The 15,971-nt window shown below is 48.2% G+C and overlaps 1 protein-coding gene across 1 annotated transcript in view; it reads right to left on the reverse strand.

The window, feature by feature from the left end:
- LOC105936085 (potassium voltage-gated channel subfamily D member 2) overlaps window positions 1-15,971 on the reverse strand; it is a 34,000-nt gene that overhangs the window by 4,885 nt on the left and 13,144 nt on the right. The window contains exons 2-3 of the mRNA XM_012876729.3: window positions 2,190-2,352; window positions 901-999 (exon numbers count right to left, since the gene is read on the reverse strand). Of these exons, the coding sequence (XP_012732183.2) occupies window positions 901-999; window positions 2,190-2,352 (262 nt within the window). The remainder of the gene's footprint in view (window positions 1-900; window positions 1,000-2,189; window positions 2,353-15,971) is intronic.

Genomic DNA, 15,971 nt, shown 5'->3' on the forward strand with positions numbered 1-15,971 from the left:
TGATCATCTCTGTCAGACAGAAGCAGCAGCTGCAGATCAGAACCCAGGAGGCTGCAGAGCGAGGACGTGCTGAAACTCTTCTTCCTACACTTCAGAGCTCAGTTTGGACAAACGCAGCGTTCCTCATGGAGGAGCGTCTATGGCCGCCACCTTGGTCTTGACTGGGCTTGAACTAGACCCTGTGTGGAGTCAGCTGTGTGTATAAACTGTGGTGAGGTAAGATGCTGACTGCTGAAACTACTCACATGAGCCCTTCAACACAATCCACAGTGTTTGGGCCGAAGGGATCAAGATGGTTCTGGTCCTAAATCAATCTATCCAGACTTCTTTCTGCAGCTAGAGCCTGAATGGAAAAGCTTTCAGATGAAGGAGCAACACCAGCAGACATCTTCAGATCTCAGGCTACTTGAAAACATATCTTCTGGTCATGGTGTTTCACTGTGAGGTGATGTGTAGTGTTAGGTTTCCTGAAGCCTCCATCTATAGCGGGCCAGGAACCAGGGTCCACCCAGCAGCAACAAGGAGCCTTCACAGGTCCACTTAGTGCTCATCAGAGGAGGACAAAGCAGGAGAGCAGAGAGGCTGCTGGTGTTCTCCCTAAACGCCTTTTCTCTGGTAATCAGATTTCATGACTCAGCTCATCGCTGCCGCCTAGTGGACAGTAGAGGGACCTGCGTGGTTTGTCTGACCTTTGACCTTTCACATGCAGCAGTTCAACATGCCGCTGGAACGTATAGAATAAAGGCGAGCAGATGCAGGAACGTAGAGGAGAACACGATGGAACAAGGAGAACCCGCTTCACGCCCTGCATGCAGCGACCTGCAGCCGCTGGCTCCTGGTCTCCATGTTTACCTGCTGATCTGGACCAATCAGCTGCTGGCTCCTGGTCTCCATGTTTACCTGCTGATCTGGGCCAATCAGCTGCTGGCTGCCTTTGTGCTGCATGTAAGCTCGAGCTCCTGCGCTCTTCACTGCGTGAATTCTAGCCAGCCGGCTCTTCTGTTTGTGGACACAGGTTGGTGCAGAGAAGCATGAGCTGCTGCTGACCGCAGGTACAACACACCTGAGCTCACAGAACACCTGCAGATGTTCTCCTGGTTAGGCTGTGAGAAACATCTGGAGCTGCACGTGCATCCAGGTGCTCCACTCTGACAGAGTCTCTGTGGCGGCTAGTTATTAATAAATACATCATTTAACTGTTTATCTGTTAAACACTTCATTCTAAATTTTAGTTAGAATTAGACCTTTGGTTAGAATTGTATGTCTAATTTATTGTAGTATGAATTGTATCAGTCAGATATTTATTTTTCAGTGATTCTATTCAGAAGTTTTCATACTGGAGTTTTTATTGAATTAATTCAAAATTAGCTAAAATGATCAAATATAGTTTAATACATTCCGTATTTATTATAGATTTTAAAAAGCAACAGTTCAAAATTCATAAAATAAGAATAGTAAAATTCTAAATAAAAAACGATTTAACTGAATTGATTCACGATTGACAACAAATGTTTAGTAAAATATATCATTTAAAAAACATCTGATTTCATTTTCCTGTGAGATTAATTAAACCTTTAAAAATATTATCTAATTTCTCACATCTAATCATAAAGTTTCATAAATAGAAACATTTAAGTGGTAATAAAATGTCTTCTTCTGTTGATTAAAAGCAGAACCTGACTCCAGAACCTGACAGCAGAACTGGTCCAGATAAAACGTTTTAGTCACATGACGTCTGGCCGTTAGTTCTGTGGAGATAAACTCTGACTCGGCCGACCCAATTATCAGAACTTCTGCGTTATTGTGAGGAGGCAGGCTGGTTCTGGTTCCCAGGTCTGAGTCCCGGTGGGACCAGCAGGCTGGAGGGGGGAGGAGGTGAGGAGCAGCCTGTCCTCCTCTGTTTTCTCCTGAGGGTTCTGCTCCTCTAATGAAGACAAACCGGACCTGTCGGTTCTGCCTCCTCAGCTCTCAGCAGACAAGCTGCTCCACTCTGAGCGGTTAATTAAGGCTCAGTTAAACCAGTTTGTCTTGGTTTGACTCAGTCTGAACCACAGGGTCCACAGGCTGGACCGGGTCTGAGGAGGACCGGGTCTGAGGAGGACCGGGTCTGAGGAGGACCAGGTCTGAGGAGGACCGGGTCTGAGGAGGACCGGGTCTGAGGAGGTTCTGTGCGTCTGCACCGGCGTTACCTTCTGCGCTCGCCTCTTCTCGGCTCTCTGGCTCTGGTGGTAGATGCGGCTGAAGTTGGAGACGATGACGGGGACGGGCAGAGCGATGACCAGAACCCCGCTGAGGGAGCAGATGGAGCCAAAGATCTTCCCCATGATGGTCTTTGGTACCATGTCACCGTACCTGAGGAGAACACAGAGAGTCATGGGTCACAGGCTGACTTCCTCTTAGTTCAGGTGTTTATCGCAGTGGAACCGACTTCCATCATGCTGAGATCCAAGGAGACGTAACGACACATTCAGGACCTGGTTCCTTCTAGTGGAAACAAACCTCTCCAAGAACCTGAAAACTGACCCAATAACCCGGGAAAAGGTTCTCATCTACCTGGAACCTTCAGGAAACATCTCCTTTATTCAGATTAAAAGCTCTGCGGGGGGGGGGGGGGGGCAGCACCTCTCTGACCCAAAGGAGAGGAGGAGCTCTGCGGAGAGATGGAGAGAAGATTGAGGGATGGAGGGATGGAAAGAGGCGATGTTCTTGCCATGTTCCAGGAACCTGGGAAAGCTTGTGGTTGTAGTCTGAGGTTCTGGTGCCAGTGAAACCCAGAAGGTTCTGGAACATCAAAGTTGTCTCGTCTCCATGTTGAACCTCACCAACATGTCCGACTCAGAGCCCTCTGAGTATTTCCTTTTAAATGACATGAAACCGTTCAGTGGGTTCGGTCCAAAAGGTTCTGGAGCTGTTTGGGTGCAGAAAGAAAGTCGTGGATGAGACTGGTTCTGGATAAAGTCCAGAAAGAGCTCAGCTCCTCATCATCAACCAGCTTTACTGCTGCTGACAGCATCTGGAGAGGAAACTAAACTCTGCTGAAGGCTGCACTGCAGCCCGCGTCCACAGGGGGGAGCCAGAGAACCGCTCCTCCACACCTGGTCCCGCTGTGAAGACGTCCGCTCACTGCGCAGGCGCAGAGAGGAATCCTGCTCCTGAAGATGCTGCCTGGATGCAGGAGGTTCTGGCCCGCAGACCTTCAGCCTGAGGCTCAGCGGGGGGAGCTCTGATGATTATGGAAGCATAGACTACCCCCCCCCCCTTCTCTTTATGGAAGCATTCAGTTGTCACACAGACTACCCCCCCCCCTCTTCTCTTTATGGAAGCGTTCAGATATCACACAGACTACCCCCCCCCCCCCCCAGTCTGCCTCAGCCCTTTTCTTTCAACTGTTCCTGCAGGTTTATCCTGCTCACATGATCCCTTCAGGTGTTTCTTCCTCTCCTGCTTTGCCATCAGCTGCAGTCTGCAGACTGACTTTGATCAGGTTGCAGTTCTTGTGAGTTTCTGCTGAATACCACACTTTCACACATCAGATGATCGTCTCTGCTTCCACAGTGCGAGCCAGGAGCTGCAGATCAGGTGCATTCATTAACTGATCATCATCAGCAGGAGCTCCTCCATACAAGGCTGGAGCACACAGGTGTGTGTTCACACCGTGCCAAGCCGGCAAGACACGAGCAATAATCTGGGCCAGAAGCTCATCTCCAGACCATCTAAAGTCCATCATCCTGCAGAGAGGAGAACACCTCAGCAGCTTCCAGCCTTCCAGCAGGTTCAGGTCAGAGCAGGAAGCTCAGAGAACTGAGCAGAAGCCTCAGACTCTTATTAAGTCCAGTTTTATCTGCATAGCACCAGTTCACAACATGTCAACGCTCCAAACTCGGTTCTGTCAGAGCATCCAGGCAGGTTGGCTCAGAGTTTCTCTCTAAGGAACCCTGCAGGTAGCATCAGTCATCGCCTCGCAGCGTCCACTCCTCCTGGATGAGCCTGGGCTCCTATAAACGCTAAATTACTAGATATAAGCTCATAAATCACTCCTGGTGATGTCACAAAAACCTTTGAGCCAATAGAAATACTGATCCAATGCCAGACACCTGCTGAACCTTAGGGGGCGCCACACAGACACAAAAGCAGGATTTCTACAAATGTTCAGTCACTAAAGACAACCATGTTAGCCGTTTATTAGCAGAAAAGCAGATTATGAGTTAACCTTTAATTTAACCCCGATCTCCTTTATTTACTAATATATTCTGGATACAAATGTGATCTGAAGCTTGGTCATCAACAGAACCATGATCCTAAAACAGCACAGCAGATTTACAACAGAGAGGCGGCTCCGTGGCCTAGTCAAAGTCTGCTGAGTGACAGAATGAAAGCTGTGCCTCAGACTCATCGTCTGTGTGTGTCCTGCTGTGCAGCGACTTCCTCGTGTCTCTCAGGGTAGCAGCCGTCGCGTCAGTGACGGATCGCCTCGTCCTGCCAACCTTCAGGGCAGGAACAGAACAGCCAATCACACGCTGCGACCTTGCCCAGGTGTCACAGAACTGGAGCACTCAGAGAGGACAGGTGTGTGTGCCGCTGTGACGGCGCTCCATCAAACTGTGTGTGTGTGTCGGCTGCTCTGAGTCTAAAGACACGCTGTTGGTTCATCAGGACCTTCATGGTCTGCTGATAGCGCCCCCTACAGCTCACTGGAGGAACCTACAGGTAAACGTGTGCAACAAAGGTGTGTCCTCAGAGGACGGAGGTTAACTGGTTCCCTCGTTCCTTTATTTGGACCTGCAGGTGCCCTGCTTCAGAATATCCTTCCACACAAACCTGGGAGAACGGATCTGAACACGACCAGAACCACCAGAGACAGCAGCGCTCCACGGATCACAGAAGAAGAGAGCGAGCCTCCATAATCAGTGTGTGTGCGTCCAGCTTCATGGTGGAAGACGCTCCGTCCAGAGGGAAGGAGCTGAAGGGGAGCTGCTCTGGGCTCCACCTGCCGGCTGTTCAGGGACGACCGGACCAAGACCCAGAGGAAAGGACAACAGATTCAACACCACAGGGTCAGGATGGGTCAACCTCCTTAAAGGAGACAGTTCATAAACCACACCTGAATGATTTCAGAGTGAAAAGAAAGAGCTAAAGAACACGTTATGTCCCCTTTAAACAGAAAACCTGCTGATGGACACTGCCTCACAGGTTAAAAGTTTAATTTACCTTCTGAAATAGTCCCAAGATATTTATGCCTGGCCTTTAATTGAAGGAATGCACCCAATGCAGGAATGTGAAAGGAGCAGAAACAGGTCAAAGCATCAATATTTGATTTAATTCTGATCACTGGAAGCTTCTGAGAAATCATGTTATGCTGTTTCTGATCCAGCAGCTCAGTTACGGGGAAAATAAGTGCAGCAGATTTTAAAATCTGTGCTGCTGTTACACACCTGCTCATGTTTCTAGCCCAGCATCAGCTGAAAGGTTAAACAGCAAACGGGTTTTGCTTAAAGGTGATCCAAGTATAAAATGATCAGACATGGTTAACTGGTGTCCACCCAAAGCAGGTCCAGATTTTAGGTGAAAGACAGCCAAACTTTGGACTAATTATGCTTCTGATACCGGAGCCAAATGCAGCCAGAGTCCAGGAAACTGGTTTTATTACCCCAACAGGAAACACTTTAATAAAGGCCAGTTTATCTGTAGCAGACTTCAGTAACTAGAGGATTCAAAGTGCTGAACATGAGCAGAAGCTGAGGACAGAGGAACGGACATTGCTGTGGATTAATAGCAGCAGGTCAAGGTGAGCTGGACTACAGGAAGCTTCACTACAGCAGTTTAAAATGAACATTTAAACATGTAAAGGTGACTAAACGGGTTTTTAACCTTGATTTAAAGGAAGTCAGAGAGCAGCTGGGTGGACCTTCAGGACTTAAAGCTGAACATGGATGTTCTCATGCAGGCCTTGGATCAGAACCAGGAGGACTACATGAGTGGAAAGTGGTTCTGGTTGTAATTTCACTCAGACTGTGCTGATGGTGGTAAATTAGATAAAACGCCAGCTGATGATGAAGCGTAGACACATCCCAATAAATCACAATATCATCGTCAGAACAGGAAAAGTGACTTTTGGAAACATCCCAACCAAAATTAATTATTCTATAAAACAAAGATTAAAAGTAAACCAAGTGTTCCAAGAACGCCACTAACCTCAGCTTTCACCTTTTCAGTCGCCTGAACAGCGTTAGTCTTTGCTTTAGTTCAGTAAAGCCATAAGATTCTGCAGAGCGCTGCTTCTTGCAGACCGTCGGTCCCCAGACTCTAACTTCTGACCTCCAGGGCAACAGGAAGTCCCTGGCTGTACACGCCCAACCAGAGACACGACCCAATTGATCCAGAGATTGCATCGCCTCCTCAGCACGCCGTTCCCTGATGAACAGAACCTGCTGGTGCAGCACAGCGGTCCTGAGGTTCTGAGGTTCTGAGGACCAGGGCGGTGGACCTCTGCCTTAGACCATCTCTGGTGCAGCACAGCCTACCAGCAGGTTCTGTTCATCATGCCTTCAGGCTTTACCCTCCATCAGCTCAGATGTGGACCTGCTGCAGCATGAAAACAAGCAGAACCACCAGACTAACCTGAGTCCTGGTCCCTGAGGACGGTTCTGTCTGCAGACAGGGGCGACCCAGATTCTGCAGCCGCCTCAATCGTTTGGCAGCGCCCAGAAGAATTATGAGCCGGACATAAATGGGCCGCCTCACAAACCAGACAATATTCACATCCTACAGCGTGTGGAGCGCCACGCTGGGATACCAGGACCCAGAATCCACTTCTCCGTACAGAACCTTCAGCGGGCCGGCATCACTGAGGCCCAGTTTGATTTCTGCTCATCTGCCTAAGGAGACATGTAGAAATGATGTTTTTACTGCCTGCAGGAATAAAAACGGGTCCAGCCCACAGGAGCTGTTAAAGCTGCTGCTGAGGAGCAGCTCAGCATCGTTCATCATTTTAGACATTATTATTGTTATTAACATTATCATTTTTAATAATAAACCTTTTATTATGCATGCAGAGACATCGATTATCATTTAAATGTTGTTTTTGTGGAAATAAGACCAGAAATGTTCCACAGGAGGCAACTCAATGCTCCAAGTGGGTTCTGAAAGAACCCACATGTCAGCTGATGATCAGGAGACAGAACCAGAACCAGAACCAGAGCGTGGTTAACGTCTCAGAAGGTAACACTCGCCTCGCTGCTCCTCAATCATTCATGTCTCCATGTGAACAAACGGCGCTCAGCTGCAGGAACGCTGTTAACAGGAGCAGCTCTGCAAGCAGAACACACGCTAACACACACACACGCTAACACACACACACGCTAACACACACACACGCTAACACACACGCTAACACACACACGCTAACACTCTGTTGTTTTCATTATAGATGAGTGTTTGCTGTGTGCAGGCAGGGCAGCCAGTTGTTAACATGAGGATCTGAGTGATGAAGCCCAGTTTTAACACCTTTCCTTCATCATTCACGCCACCTGGTTCTTCTTCACCCCTCCTTCCAGAACCGCTGCCTCCAGTCTGGGTCAGAACTTCTCCGTCTGAGCTGAGCTGAAGGCGTTTGCAGCATCTTCACCGAGTTAAATCTGCAGCTCATCTTAAGCAGCTTCCAGGCTATCAGCCGCTGTTGGGTGGGATTAACATCGTGTTTACTTGGCATCATCCGGGTCCACGTAACTGGATTAAGTGCTGCAGGTCTGTCAGGGTCCGGACCTCTCAGGAACATCTCGTCTTCTGGCTCAGACTGAGCTCATCTGTCGGCCCTGACATCCTCCAGACGTCCTGCCTCAGTTAGCTAGAAAACACAAGCGTCACACCAGCCTGATTAAAACCAAATGTGTCACATTCCACCAGCAGAACCAACCAAGACCTGGACCCGTCCACAACCCAAACCCAAACCGGCTAAAAGCCGACTAAAAGCCACCTAAACCCACGAGTGCACTGGTTCAAATGCAGTCTGAAATAAAAAAAATAAAACCCAGTCAGTTAAAATTCAACTAACACAGAGACCAGTTAAAGCCAGAACAAGTCAACAGTTAAACCCACCTAAACCAGTCAGAACCAAGACAGGGCAAAGTTCCAAAAGAGGTCCAAACATAGCCTGAATGTGACCAAAACAGCAGCATCCACTCTGAGGATCCGCAGGAAGAACAACCTGGACTCTGACTTCCAGCTAGCCTTCACAGCCTGGTAGAGGATTTGTTGATTGATATATAGCTTTAATTCAGATAAACAGTATTCTATAGTGATGTTCTCTGGATGTTAGTTTTATTTCTGTTGATAAATTCTGGAACTTGAAGTTGTCCCTCCTTTATTCTACATGTGTGCAGAGTTTGTTGTTAAATGATCACCAGAGCTTGAATCATTCCTTTCAACTATTGTCCTGATATCAGCTGTTTGGGTCGATATTTACCAGATAATACCTAACAGAGAGTTATTTATTAAACATTAAATAACTTAGAACATGCGTAGCGGCACAACAATGCCAAAGAGAGCCCAACAGATTTTACTTTCACAAATGGAGCATCACTGCTTTCATCATAGTGCTCCACTTGATTTATATACAAAAACCTTTATTGGATATTATTTTGGGATTATTTCAAATAAAGTGGAAGCAGAAACGGAAAGAAAAAGAGAAAGAAAGGAAGAGAAAAAGACGAGGCAAAGTGTTAAAGGGAAAAAGGTGAAATAGAGCAGAGGAATCCTCAGACCTCTCCTGGACTGAGAACACCTCCCACCTGGTGAAGAAGGCCCAACAACGGCTCCTCTTCCTCAGGAACCTGAACCAGACTTTCCACTGAACTTTTCTATAGCGCTACAGTAGAAAGCATTTTCTGTCTCAGCATGATGTACGGTGCAGGGCAGGAAGGGTGAGGTCAGCACAGGGGATTGTGGGATAGCCAGACTCAAAAACAGCTTCTATCCCAGAGCTGTGGGGGCTAGCGCCCCCTGCTGGGCATCAAACCAGCAGCCCAGTCATATTCACACGTTACAATCATCCTGCTGCTTCCTCAGGTTTCTGATGTAAACCAGCTCATTTATTCTGCCTCCCACTCATAAATGTGTATCATAATCCAACATCCATGCAATTCTGTGACCATATTTATGCACAATATCGTAAACTGTGGTCAGATTTTCTGAAAATGACTCCATTAGCTGCTGAACTCACGTGAGATTCTGTGCTTTCTGACCCGGTTCTGCCTGATCCAACATGTCAGTGCGGTGACACACGATGCCAACAAAGACAACGGTCACTAGTTTCACTAACGGCTGATCCAGAACAACATGATTAAGAGAGCAGGATCCAGAACCAGGTGATCCAGAACCATGCATTCATGAATGATACAATCTGATCCAAATAATCCAGAACCATCTGTTCCAGAAGAATTTGATCCAGGACCCTTTGGTCCTGATCCACATTATGCAGAACCACATGATCCAGAACTCTCTGGTCCTTAAACATGTGATATGGAACCAAGTGACCCAGAACCACTTTATTCAGAACCCTGTAACATCTGACCCTGGACTATCTGATTCAGAACCGTCTCATCCCAAACCTTGTTATCCAGAACCCTTTGCACCAGGACCATGTAAACCAGAACCAAACCAGCAGGAAATGTACTGGTTCTGGTCTCAGCAGGAGAGACGAAATATTCCTGGGACTGACTTCCAGATGTCTGACGGAACCAGATAACAGGAGAAGATCCGATCTGACCGGGACGTCTGGCCCAGTGCCGACCCAGTGGCTGACGGGTTTCTCTACATTTCCTGAAGCAGGACAGTGAGGAGCGAACCAGAACCTGAACTTAACGGGTCAAGCTGGACTGAGAGGACAGAACCTGGGTGTAATGATGCAGCAGCAACCTGTGGGGGTTCTGCTGGAAGTGGACCTGAGGTTCTGCAGAGATCCTGAGGTTCTGCAGAGATCCTGCGGTTCTGCAGACGGTCAGACTGTGATGAGGGAGAGCAGCGTATGGAGATAAAGCCGGGCTCATGTGCCGCCCCTCCCAGCGCCGGCTGCCTTTTAAAGCTGCGAAGGAAGATAAAAGCGAAACTCGCTGGCGAAAGCTGCGAGGCCGAAGGTCGACAAATCAGCAGCAATCAGACAGAAAAGGCTGAGAGATTCATAAAGACGCCTGGAAGCTCATAACCAGACTTTTCTTTAACAGAAAGGAAAGAAAGCAGGTCAGCTTATTCCCCCAGGAGCCATTTTTCCATTTTACGGCTCTCTCTTCCCTCTTCAATCAGCTGCAGAGCAGATTTATGTGGGGCTGGAGTGAAAGTGCAGCCTGGGCTGCAGGCTGGCTGAGCAGCAGAGAGGAGCATCAGCTCGTCCTCCTGCTGCAGGAGCTCCATCCTCAGAGGAGGAGGAGATGTTTAGTCCCAGGAGAACCAGCGGTGAGGAACAGAGAGGAAGACCTGTTCTCCTCAGGTCTGCATTCACTTTAATTAGCCAGACACAAACTTTAGGGTTCATAACCACAAACATTTATGAAGAAGTAAAACGTTTTCAAGCAGACGTTTGTCTCAGCCATCAGGGATGTTTTAACGTTTCTCAGTTTTTAAAATTATTTTTAGGATCATGAAGCATCAAAGTTCTGTTTCTCCTTCTACTTCTAGCATCAATAATTTCACTTTGCCTCAGAATGATGATCCTAAAGTCAGCAGCAGATAAATATTTATAGAAATAATTAGGCTGCAATGGCCTAGTCAAAGTCCAGACCTAGGACTGATTAAAATGTTGTGGTGGGACCAAGACTTATTGCTGTTATGGCTGATATTTACCTTTTCTTTGTTCTCCTGACGTTTTGACAGGAGAACAAACAGCAACACATCAGACATCAGTTAAGGACGACCTTTCTGGACTAACATGGACCGATTGGAGGGAACGAGGCGTGGAGCAGAACCTCTCTGGAGGAGGTTCTGGAGGAGGTTCTGGAGGAGGTTCTGGAGGAGGTTCTGCAGGAGGTTCTGCAGCCTCATCACGGTTCCATGTTCAGAGGGATTAGAGCATTTCTGAGCAGCTCTGAGGCCAACAGTGAGCAAATGAAAACCAGCTGGAGGAAAATGAAGATGCTAACCGCTAACATCAGCACACAGTGATCCACCACGTGATAAACCTTCATCTAGGTTCCCTGCAGGATCTGTCAGACTCACAGAGAGACTTTCTGCTGAGGCTTCAGGAGTGTAGCGCCCCCTGGAGGAGCAGAGAAGCGGTAGAAAAGTGTTTCCTGAGGAGGAGGAGATCCTGAGTCTGATCCCAGACCGGGCTCAGCGGGTCGTCCTGACCATAGACATAATATAAGAGTAGACGCGTCATTGGGCGGGTTCTGCCTATGCTGCGATGCGTCAGAGCGTCCGCCATCTTAAATGTGGCAAATCTGCAGTTACTCAGTCACTTAAACAGTATCAGAGGGACTTTAATCTCTGAATATACTTTGTATTCGTAGTATTTTTGTTTTCGTAATATTACAAGTTTATTTCCGTATCCCTTTAGCTTCATTCTCCTGAATTTATTCTCCTAAAGAATAAAAATAATTAAAATAATCTAACCTGGCCCTATTACTCCAGGAGTGAAATAATTCTGCAAACTGTGATTATTCTGGAAATGTTTCCCCTTAATTCTCATAATATGATGTTTTTATCATAACATTATCACTTTTGTGTTTGTTAGTTTATTTTTACTTTAGGACTTTTTTTTCCTCATATTATTAATTTTACCTCTTTAATACTCACCCAAAAAGTCTGTTCCTAAAGGTTCTCCTGTGACACGGGTTTATGAAATAATGAAGACCACAATGTTTAGATTTAACAAATTTATCCTTATATTCATAACACATAAACACACACACACACATATATATATATATATATATATATATATATATATATATATATATATATATATATATATATATATATATATATATGTGTGTGTGTGTGTGTATTTATTGCAGCACAGGAATGAGGCATCTTTTCTGATTCACATTCACAATAACAGAACTCGACTTTTTTCTGCCACATACAATATGGCGGTGACGTTGACGTGCGAACCTGCGCCCTATGACGCGTCTACGTATATATGATGTCTATGGTCCTGACCGCAGCAGGATGAGGAACGCTGCTGATGGCTCCACTGCTCTGATTGGTGGAGCTGCACGCCATTTCCTCAGAACTGCTCAGAGGAAGCAGAGAGGATGATGATCACAGCGGCAGGAGCCCGTTGTTCTGCTTTACCGGGTCTCAACAGAACCAGGCTCGGCCCGGAGGCCTTCCTCTGCTCTTTAACACGATCAGTGGTCAGACTGGAGGCGCGCTGCTCCATCAGAACCACCAGAGGAGTTCTGCTCTTCCTCCCATCAAACGGAGCCTCATCCGGTTCCTAATCAGGCAGATCCTGCTCACTTTGTTCTCTGTTGTGTTCTAAAAGGTTCCCACTAGAACACCCCGTCTCCAGCCGGTACCCGAACAGAACCGAGCTTGTTCCCCTCGGACTGGGAAGAGGAGGGCGGGTTCTGTGCCTGACGGGAACCCATCCCAGCAGAGACGCTCCGACCCGATGACGTCTCAGCATCCTTCAGGTGAGGCGCCGCTCCCTGATTGGCTGCTTCACCTCCTGATGAACAGCAGCTCCTCCTCCTCTCCTGCTCGCAGGGGAATTTCTGATGAAGAGCAGCAGGAGCCATCAGAACGCCATCTGGTCCCAGAATGATCCAGAACAGCAAGGAGGTTCTGTTCCTGCAGGATGTGGAGAAACTGGACCTTTGGTCCTGCTGCTGGTTAGAACACTGCAGGGACCCAGTTCTTAACTAGGCCGCCGTGTCTGGACTGAAAGAATCAGAACAAAGTTCTGAAGCTGTCCGACAGTCCCACCAGAATTTAAACATTTAGACGCTTTTCCTGCACCGTGATCTCTCTCCAGATGTTTTCATCTGACAGGAGAACATCAGCAGGATGAGCAGAAACCTTCAGCAGTCTCCTCCAGCTGCCAGTCAGACAGGATGAAGCCAGGTGGGTCCTCCACCGTCTCCTCCACCGTCTCCTCCACCGTCTCCTCTGCTGCTGATACGCTGCAGGATGCATGCAGCAGCTGCAGGATCAGAGAACCGGACAGATGAAGCCCATGAGGAACCCTGGTGGAACTGGTTCTGCAGCAGAACCCTAATCCTCTGCAGTCCTGCTGATCCTCCTCATCCAGCCAGGATCTAAACAAACTGCTCTCCAGGCTCCCAGAGTTCTTCTCTGGACTATTTCCCTCATTTTTAGACCTTTATGCCTGACAAACGAGGAACCGACCGATGTTTCACGCACTGTCAGTGTGATTCCAGAAGAACCGAGGACTTGGACTCTTCTTCAGAAAAGTACAAAAATAAAGTATAAATAAAGCATCTACAACAACACAGTGTTTAAGGCACATTGTGAGGACCGTGCCTTGACTTCAACAGACATTCAAGCCTTCCTAGGACCAACCCTGACTCTAACGGTTACAGGTTCTTACCTGACCCTTACCTGGCTGACACCATGGCGCTAAACCTAAAACCTAAACCCTCAACAGACCAACAGGTCCTCTCTGTCCTCACTGTACCAGTAAAGCAGAAAGTCCCCTCTCTCTCTGTCACAGACAGTCTGACAGCTCCTCCTGCTTTAATGGAACAGTGACGGCTCTGTGGACCACCGCAGGTCGTTAAGGAGCGTTCCTAGCAGCAGATCTGGATCAATGATGCTTCATCAGAAACCTGTGGATGCTGCCATTAATGAGCCAGTGACTCAGTCACAGCTCCACTGTGGGGACACGGCTGACGTTGTTGGCAGGAAGCCGCCCACGGCCTCCTGCGTGAGGCTGACACTTCCATCAGAGCGCCGCGGCAGCCGAGGACGGCGACACGTCCCAGCAGCTGAAGTCCAAGCTGTCAGAGGATCTGCTGCAACCACAGAAACCACGTTACCTGAGTGGGAGTGGGCTTTGATCGCCCAGCAGATCCACACTGATGAGGAGCCGAGACTGCAGCCCTGCTCTTCCTCTGGAACCAAGCGGGCCGCATGCTCACCCTAAAGATTGAACCCGTCAGATTCCTGTCAAGCTGCCTGAACACGTAGCTTAGATGTTAGTTTGGCTGCATGAGACGATGGTTTCTCTGCTTCCTGCATTTAGCGCTGAGGATAAACCAATCAGAGCACAGTTACTGGGAATATCAGGTAAAACACGCTGCGCTGCCTCCCAGGTGTGGGGCGGGGCCACAGAGGGCACTCCTAGTCAGTCCTAGTCCGAGTCAGTCCTAGTCAGAGTCACTCCTAGTCAGGTTCAGTCCTAGTCAGAGTCAGTCCTAGTCAGGGTCAGTCCTAGTCAGAGTCAGTCCTAGTCAGAGTCACTCCTAGTCAGAGTCAGTCCTAGTCAGAGTCAGTCCTAGTCAGAGTCAGTCCTAGTCAGACTCAGTCCTAGTCAGAGTCACTCCTAGTCAGAGTAACTTCTAGTCAGGTTCAGTCCTAGTCGGGGTCAGTCCTAGTCAGAGTCAGTTCTAGTCTGGTTCAGTCCTAGTCTGGGTCAGTCCTAGTCAGAGTCACTCCTAGTCAGAGTCAGTCCTAGTCAAAGTCAGTCCTAGTCAGAGTCAGTCCTAGTCAGGTTCAGTCCTAGTCAGAGTCAGTCCTAGTCAGAGTAACTTCTAGTCAGGTTCAGTCCTAGTCAGAGTCAGTCCTAGTCAGGGTCAGTCCTAGTCAGACTCAGTCCTAGTCAGAGTCACTCCTAGTCAGAGTAACTTCTAGTCAGGTTCAGTCCTAGTCGGGGTCAGTCCTAGTCAGAGTCAGTTCTAGTCTGGTTCAGTCCTAGTCTGGGTCAGTCCTAGTCAGAGTCACTCCTAGTCAGAGTCAGTCCTAGTCAAAGTCAGTCCTAGTCAGAGTCAGTCCTAGTCAGGGTCAGTCCTAGTCAGAGTCAGTCCTAGTCAGAGTAACTCCTAGTCAGAGTAACTTCTACCCGGGGTCCATCCCAGCGGCAGAGACAGAAAAGGCAAAGAGCACGCAGGGATAAACTCTGCAGTGATGAAGTCTGTTGGAAATGAGGATCAGGTTCTGGGCGGCAGATATTTCTCCTGTTCTGACCTCTGCTCTGGCTGCTGATGCACGTTGGGACACATTTTCACATTTTGAGTTCCTGGGACCGTTTTAAAAATGGCGGCTCGTCAGCCAGCAGCTGCCAGGCTTTGGACGTTCTCCGTCTGCCTGCAGAGAATCCACCGTCTCTGCTCAGAAACGTCTGAGGACATGTTGATGTAGACAGGAACCTGCTTAATAATGTGATGATGATCTCTGTGAAAGGTGCTGTAGAAATAACATTTTATTTACTTTTATAACTTTCAGAACCTCCTCAGAGAGCTCTAACTTCTGGGAACAGTTCCTGAAGAACACAGTGGAACTAATAAGACGTTCAACAACCAAGAAGATCCAAACAGTCCTGGACAGCAGTGAACTTTGTTGAGGATCTCTAGAACCTCCTACCAGCAGAACCTGAATGAGTCCAGAGCCCTGACCGGGTTTCTAGGAACCCTCTCCAACCAGGAATCTGACCCGGGGGGGATCAGGGGGGTAGAGCCCTCCTCTGTGTCTCTCTAAGCTCCTTTAGTCCTCACTGATGTCGTACATCTGAAGATGGATTCCATAACGTGTCGCCACAGTTAGCAGATAAATGCTGGAGCAGCAGGACGATGATCAGCCGCCGTCCTCAGGCCCAGATAAACACCTAATGGGTCTTTATTGATGTCTCCTACATGCAGCCTGGAGGACACAGGCACCGAAAACATCGCTTTAGTGGTCGCCTCAGTCAGGTGCTTCTTCTCACCTGGTGGACTAAAGCAGCAGGAGAACCCTCAGGAGACACTCCCCCCCTGAAGGTCTGAACGTCTGTACTGATCAAGCCAAGTCCTCCAGGTTCT

This window comes from Fundulus heteroclitus, chromosome 17 (genome assembly GCF_011125445.2).
Source record: "Fundulus heteroclitus isolate FHET01 chromosome 17, MU-UCD_Fhet_4.1, whole genome shotgun sequence".
NCBI classification, from domain to species: domain Eukaryota; kingdom Metazoa; phylum Chordata; class Actinopteri; order Cyprinodontiformes; family Fundulidae; genus Fundulus; species Fundulus heteroclitus.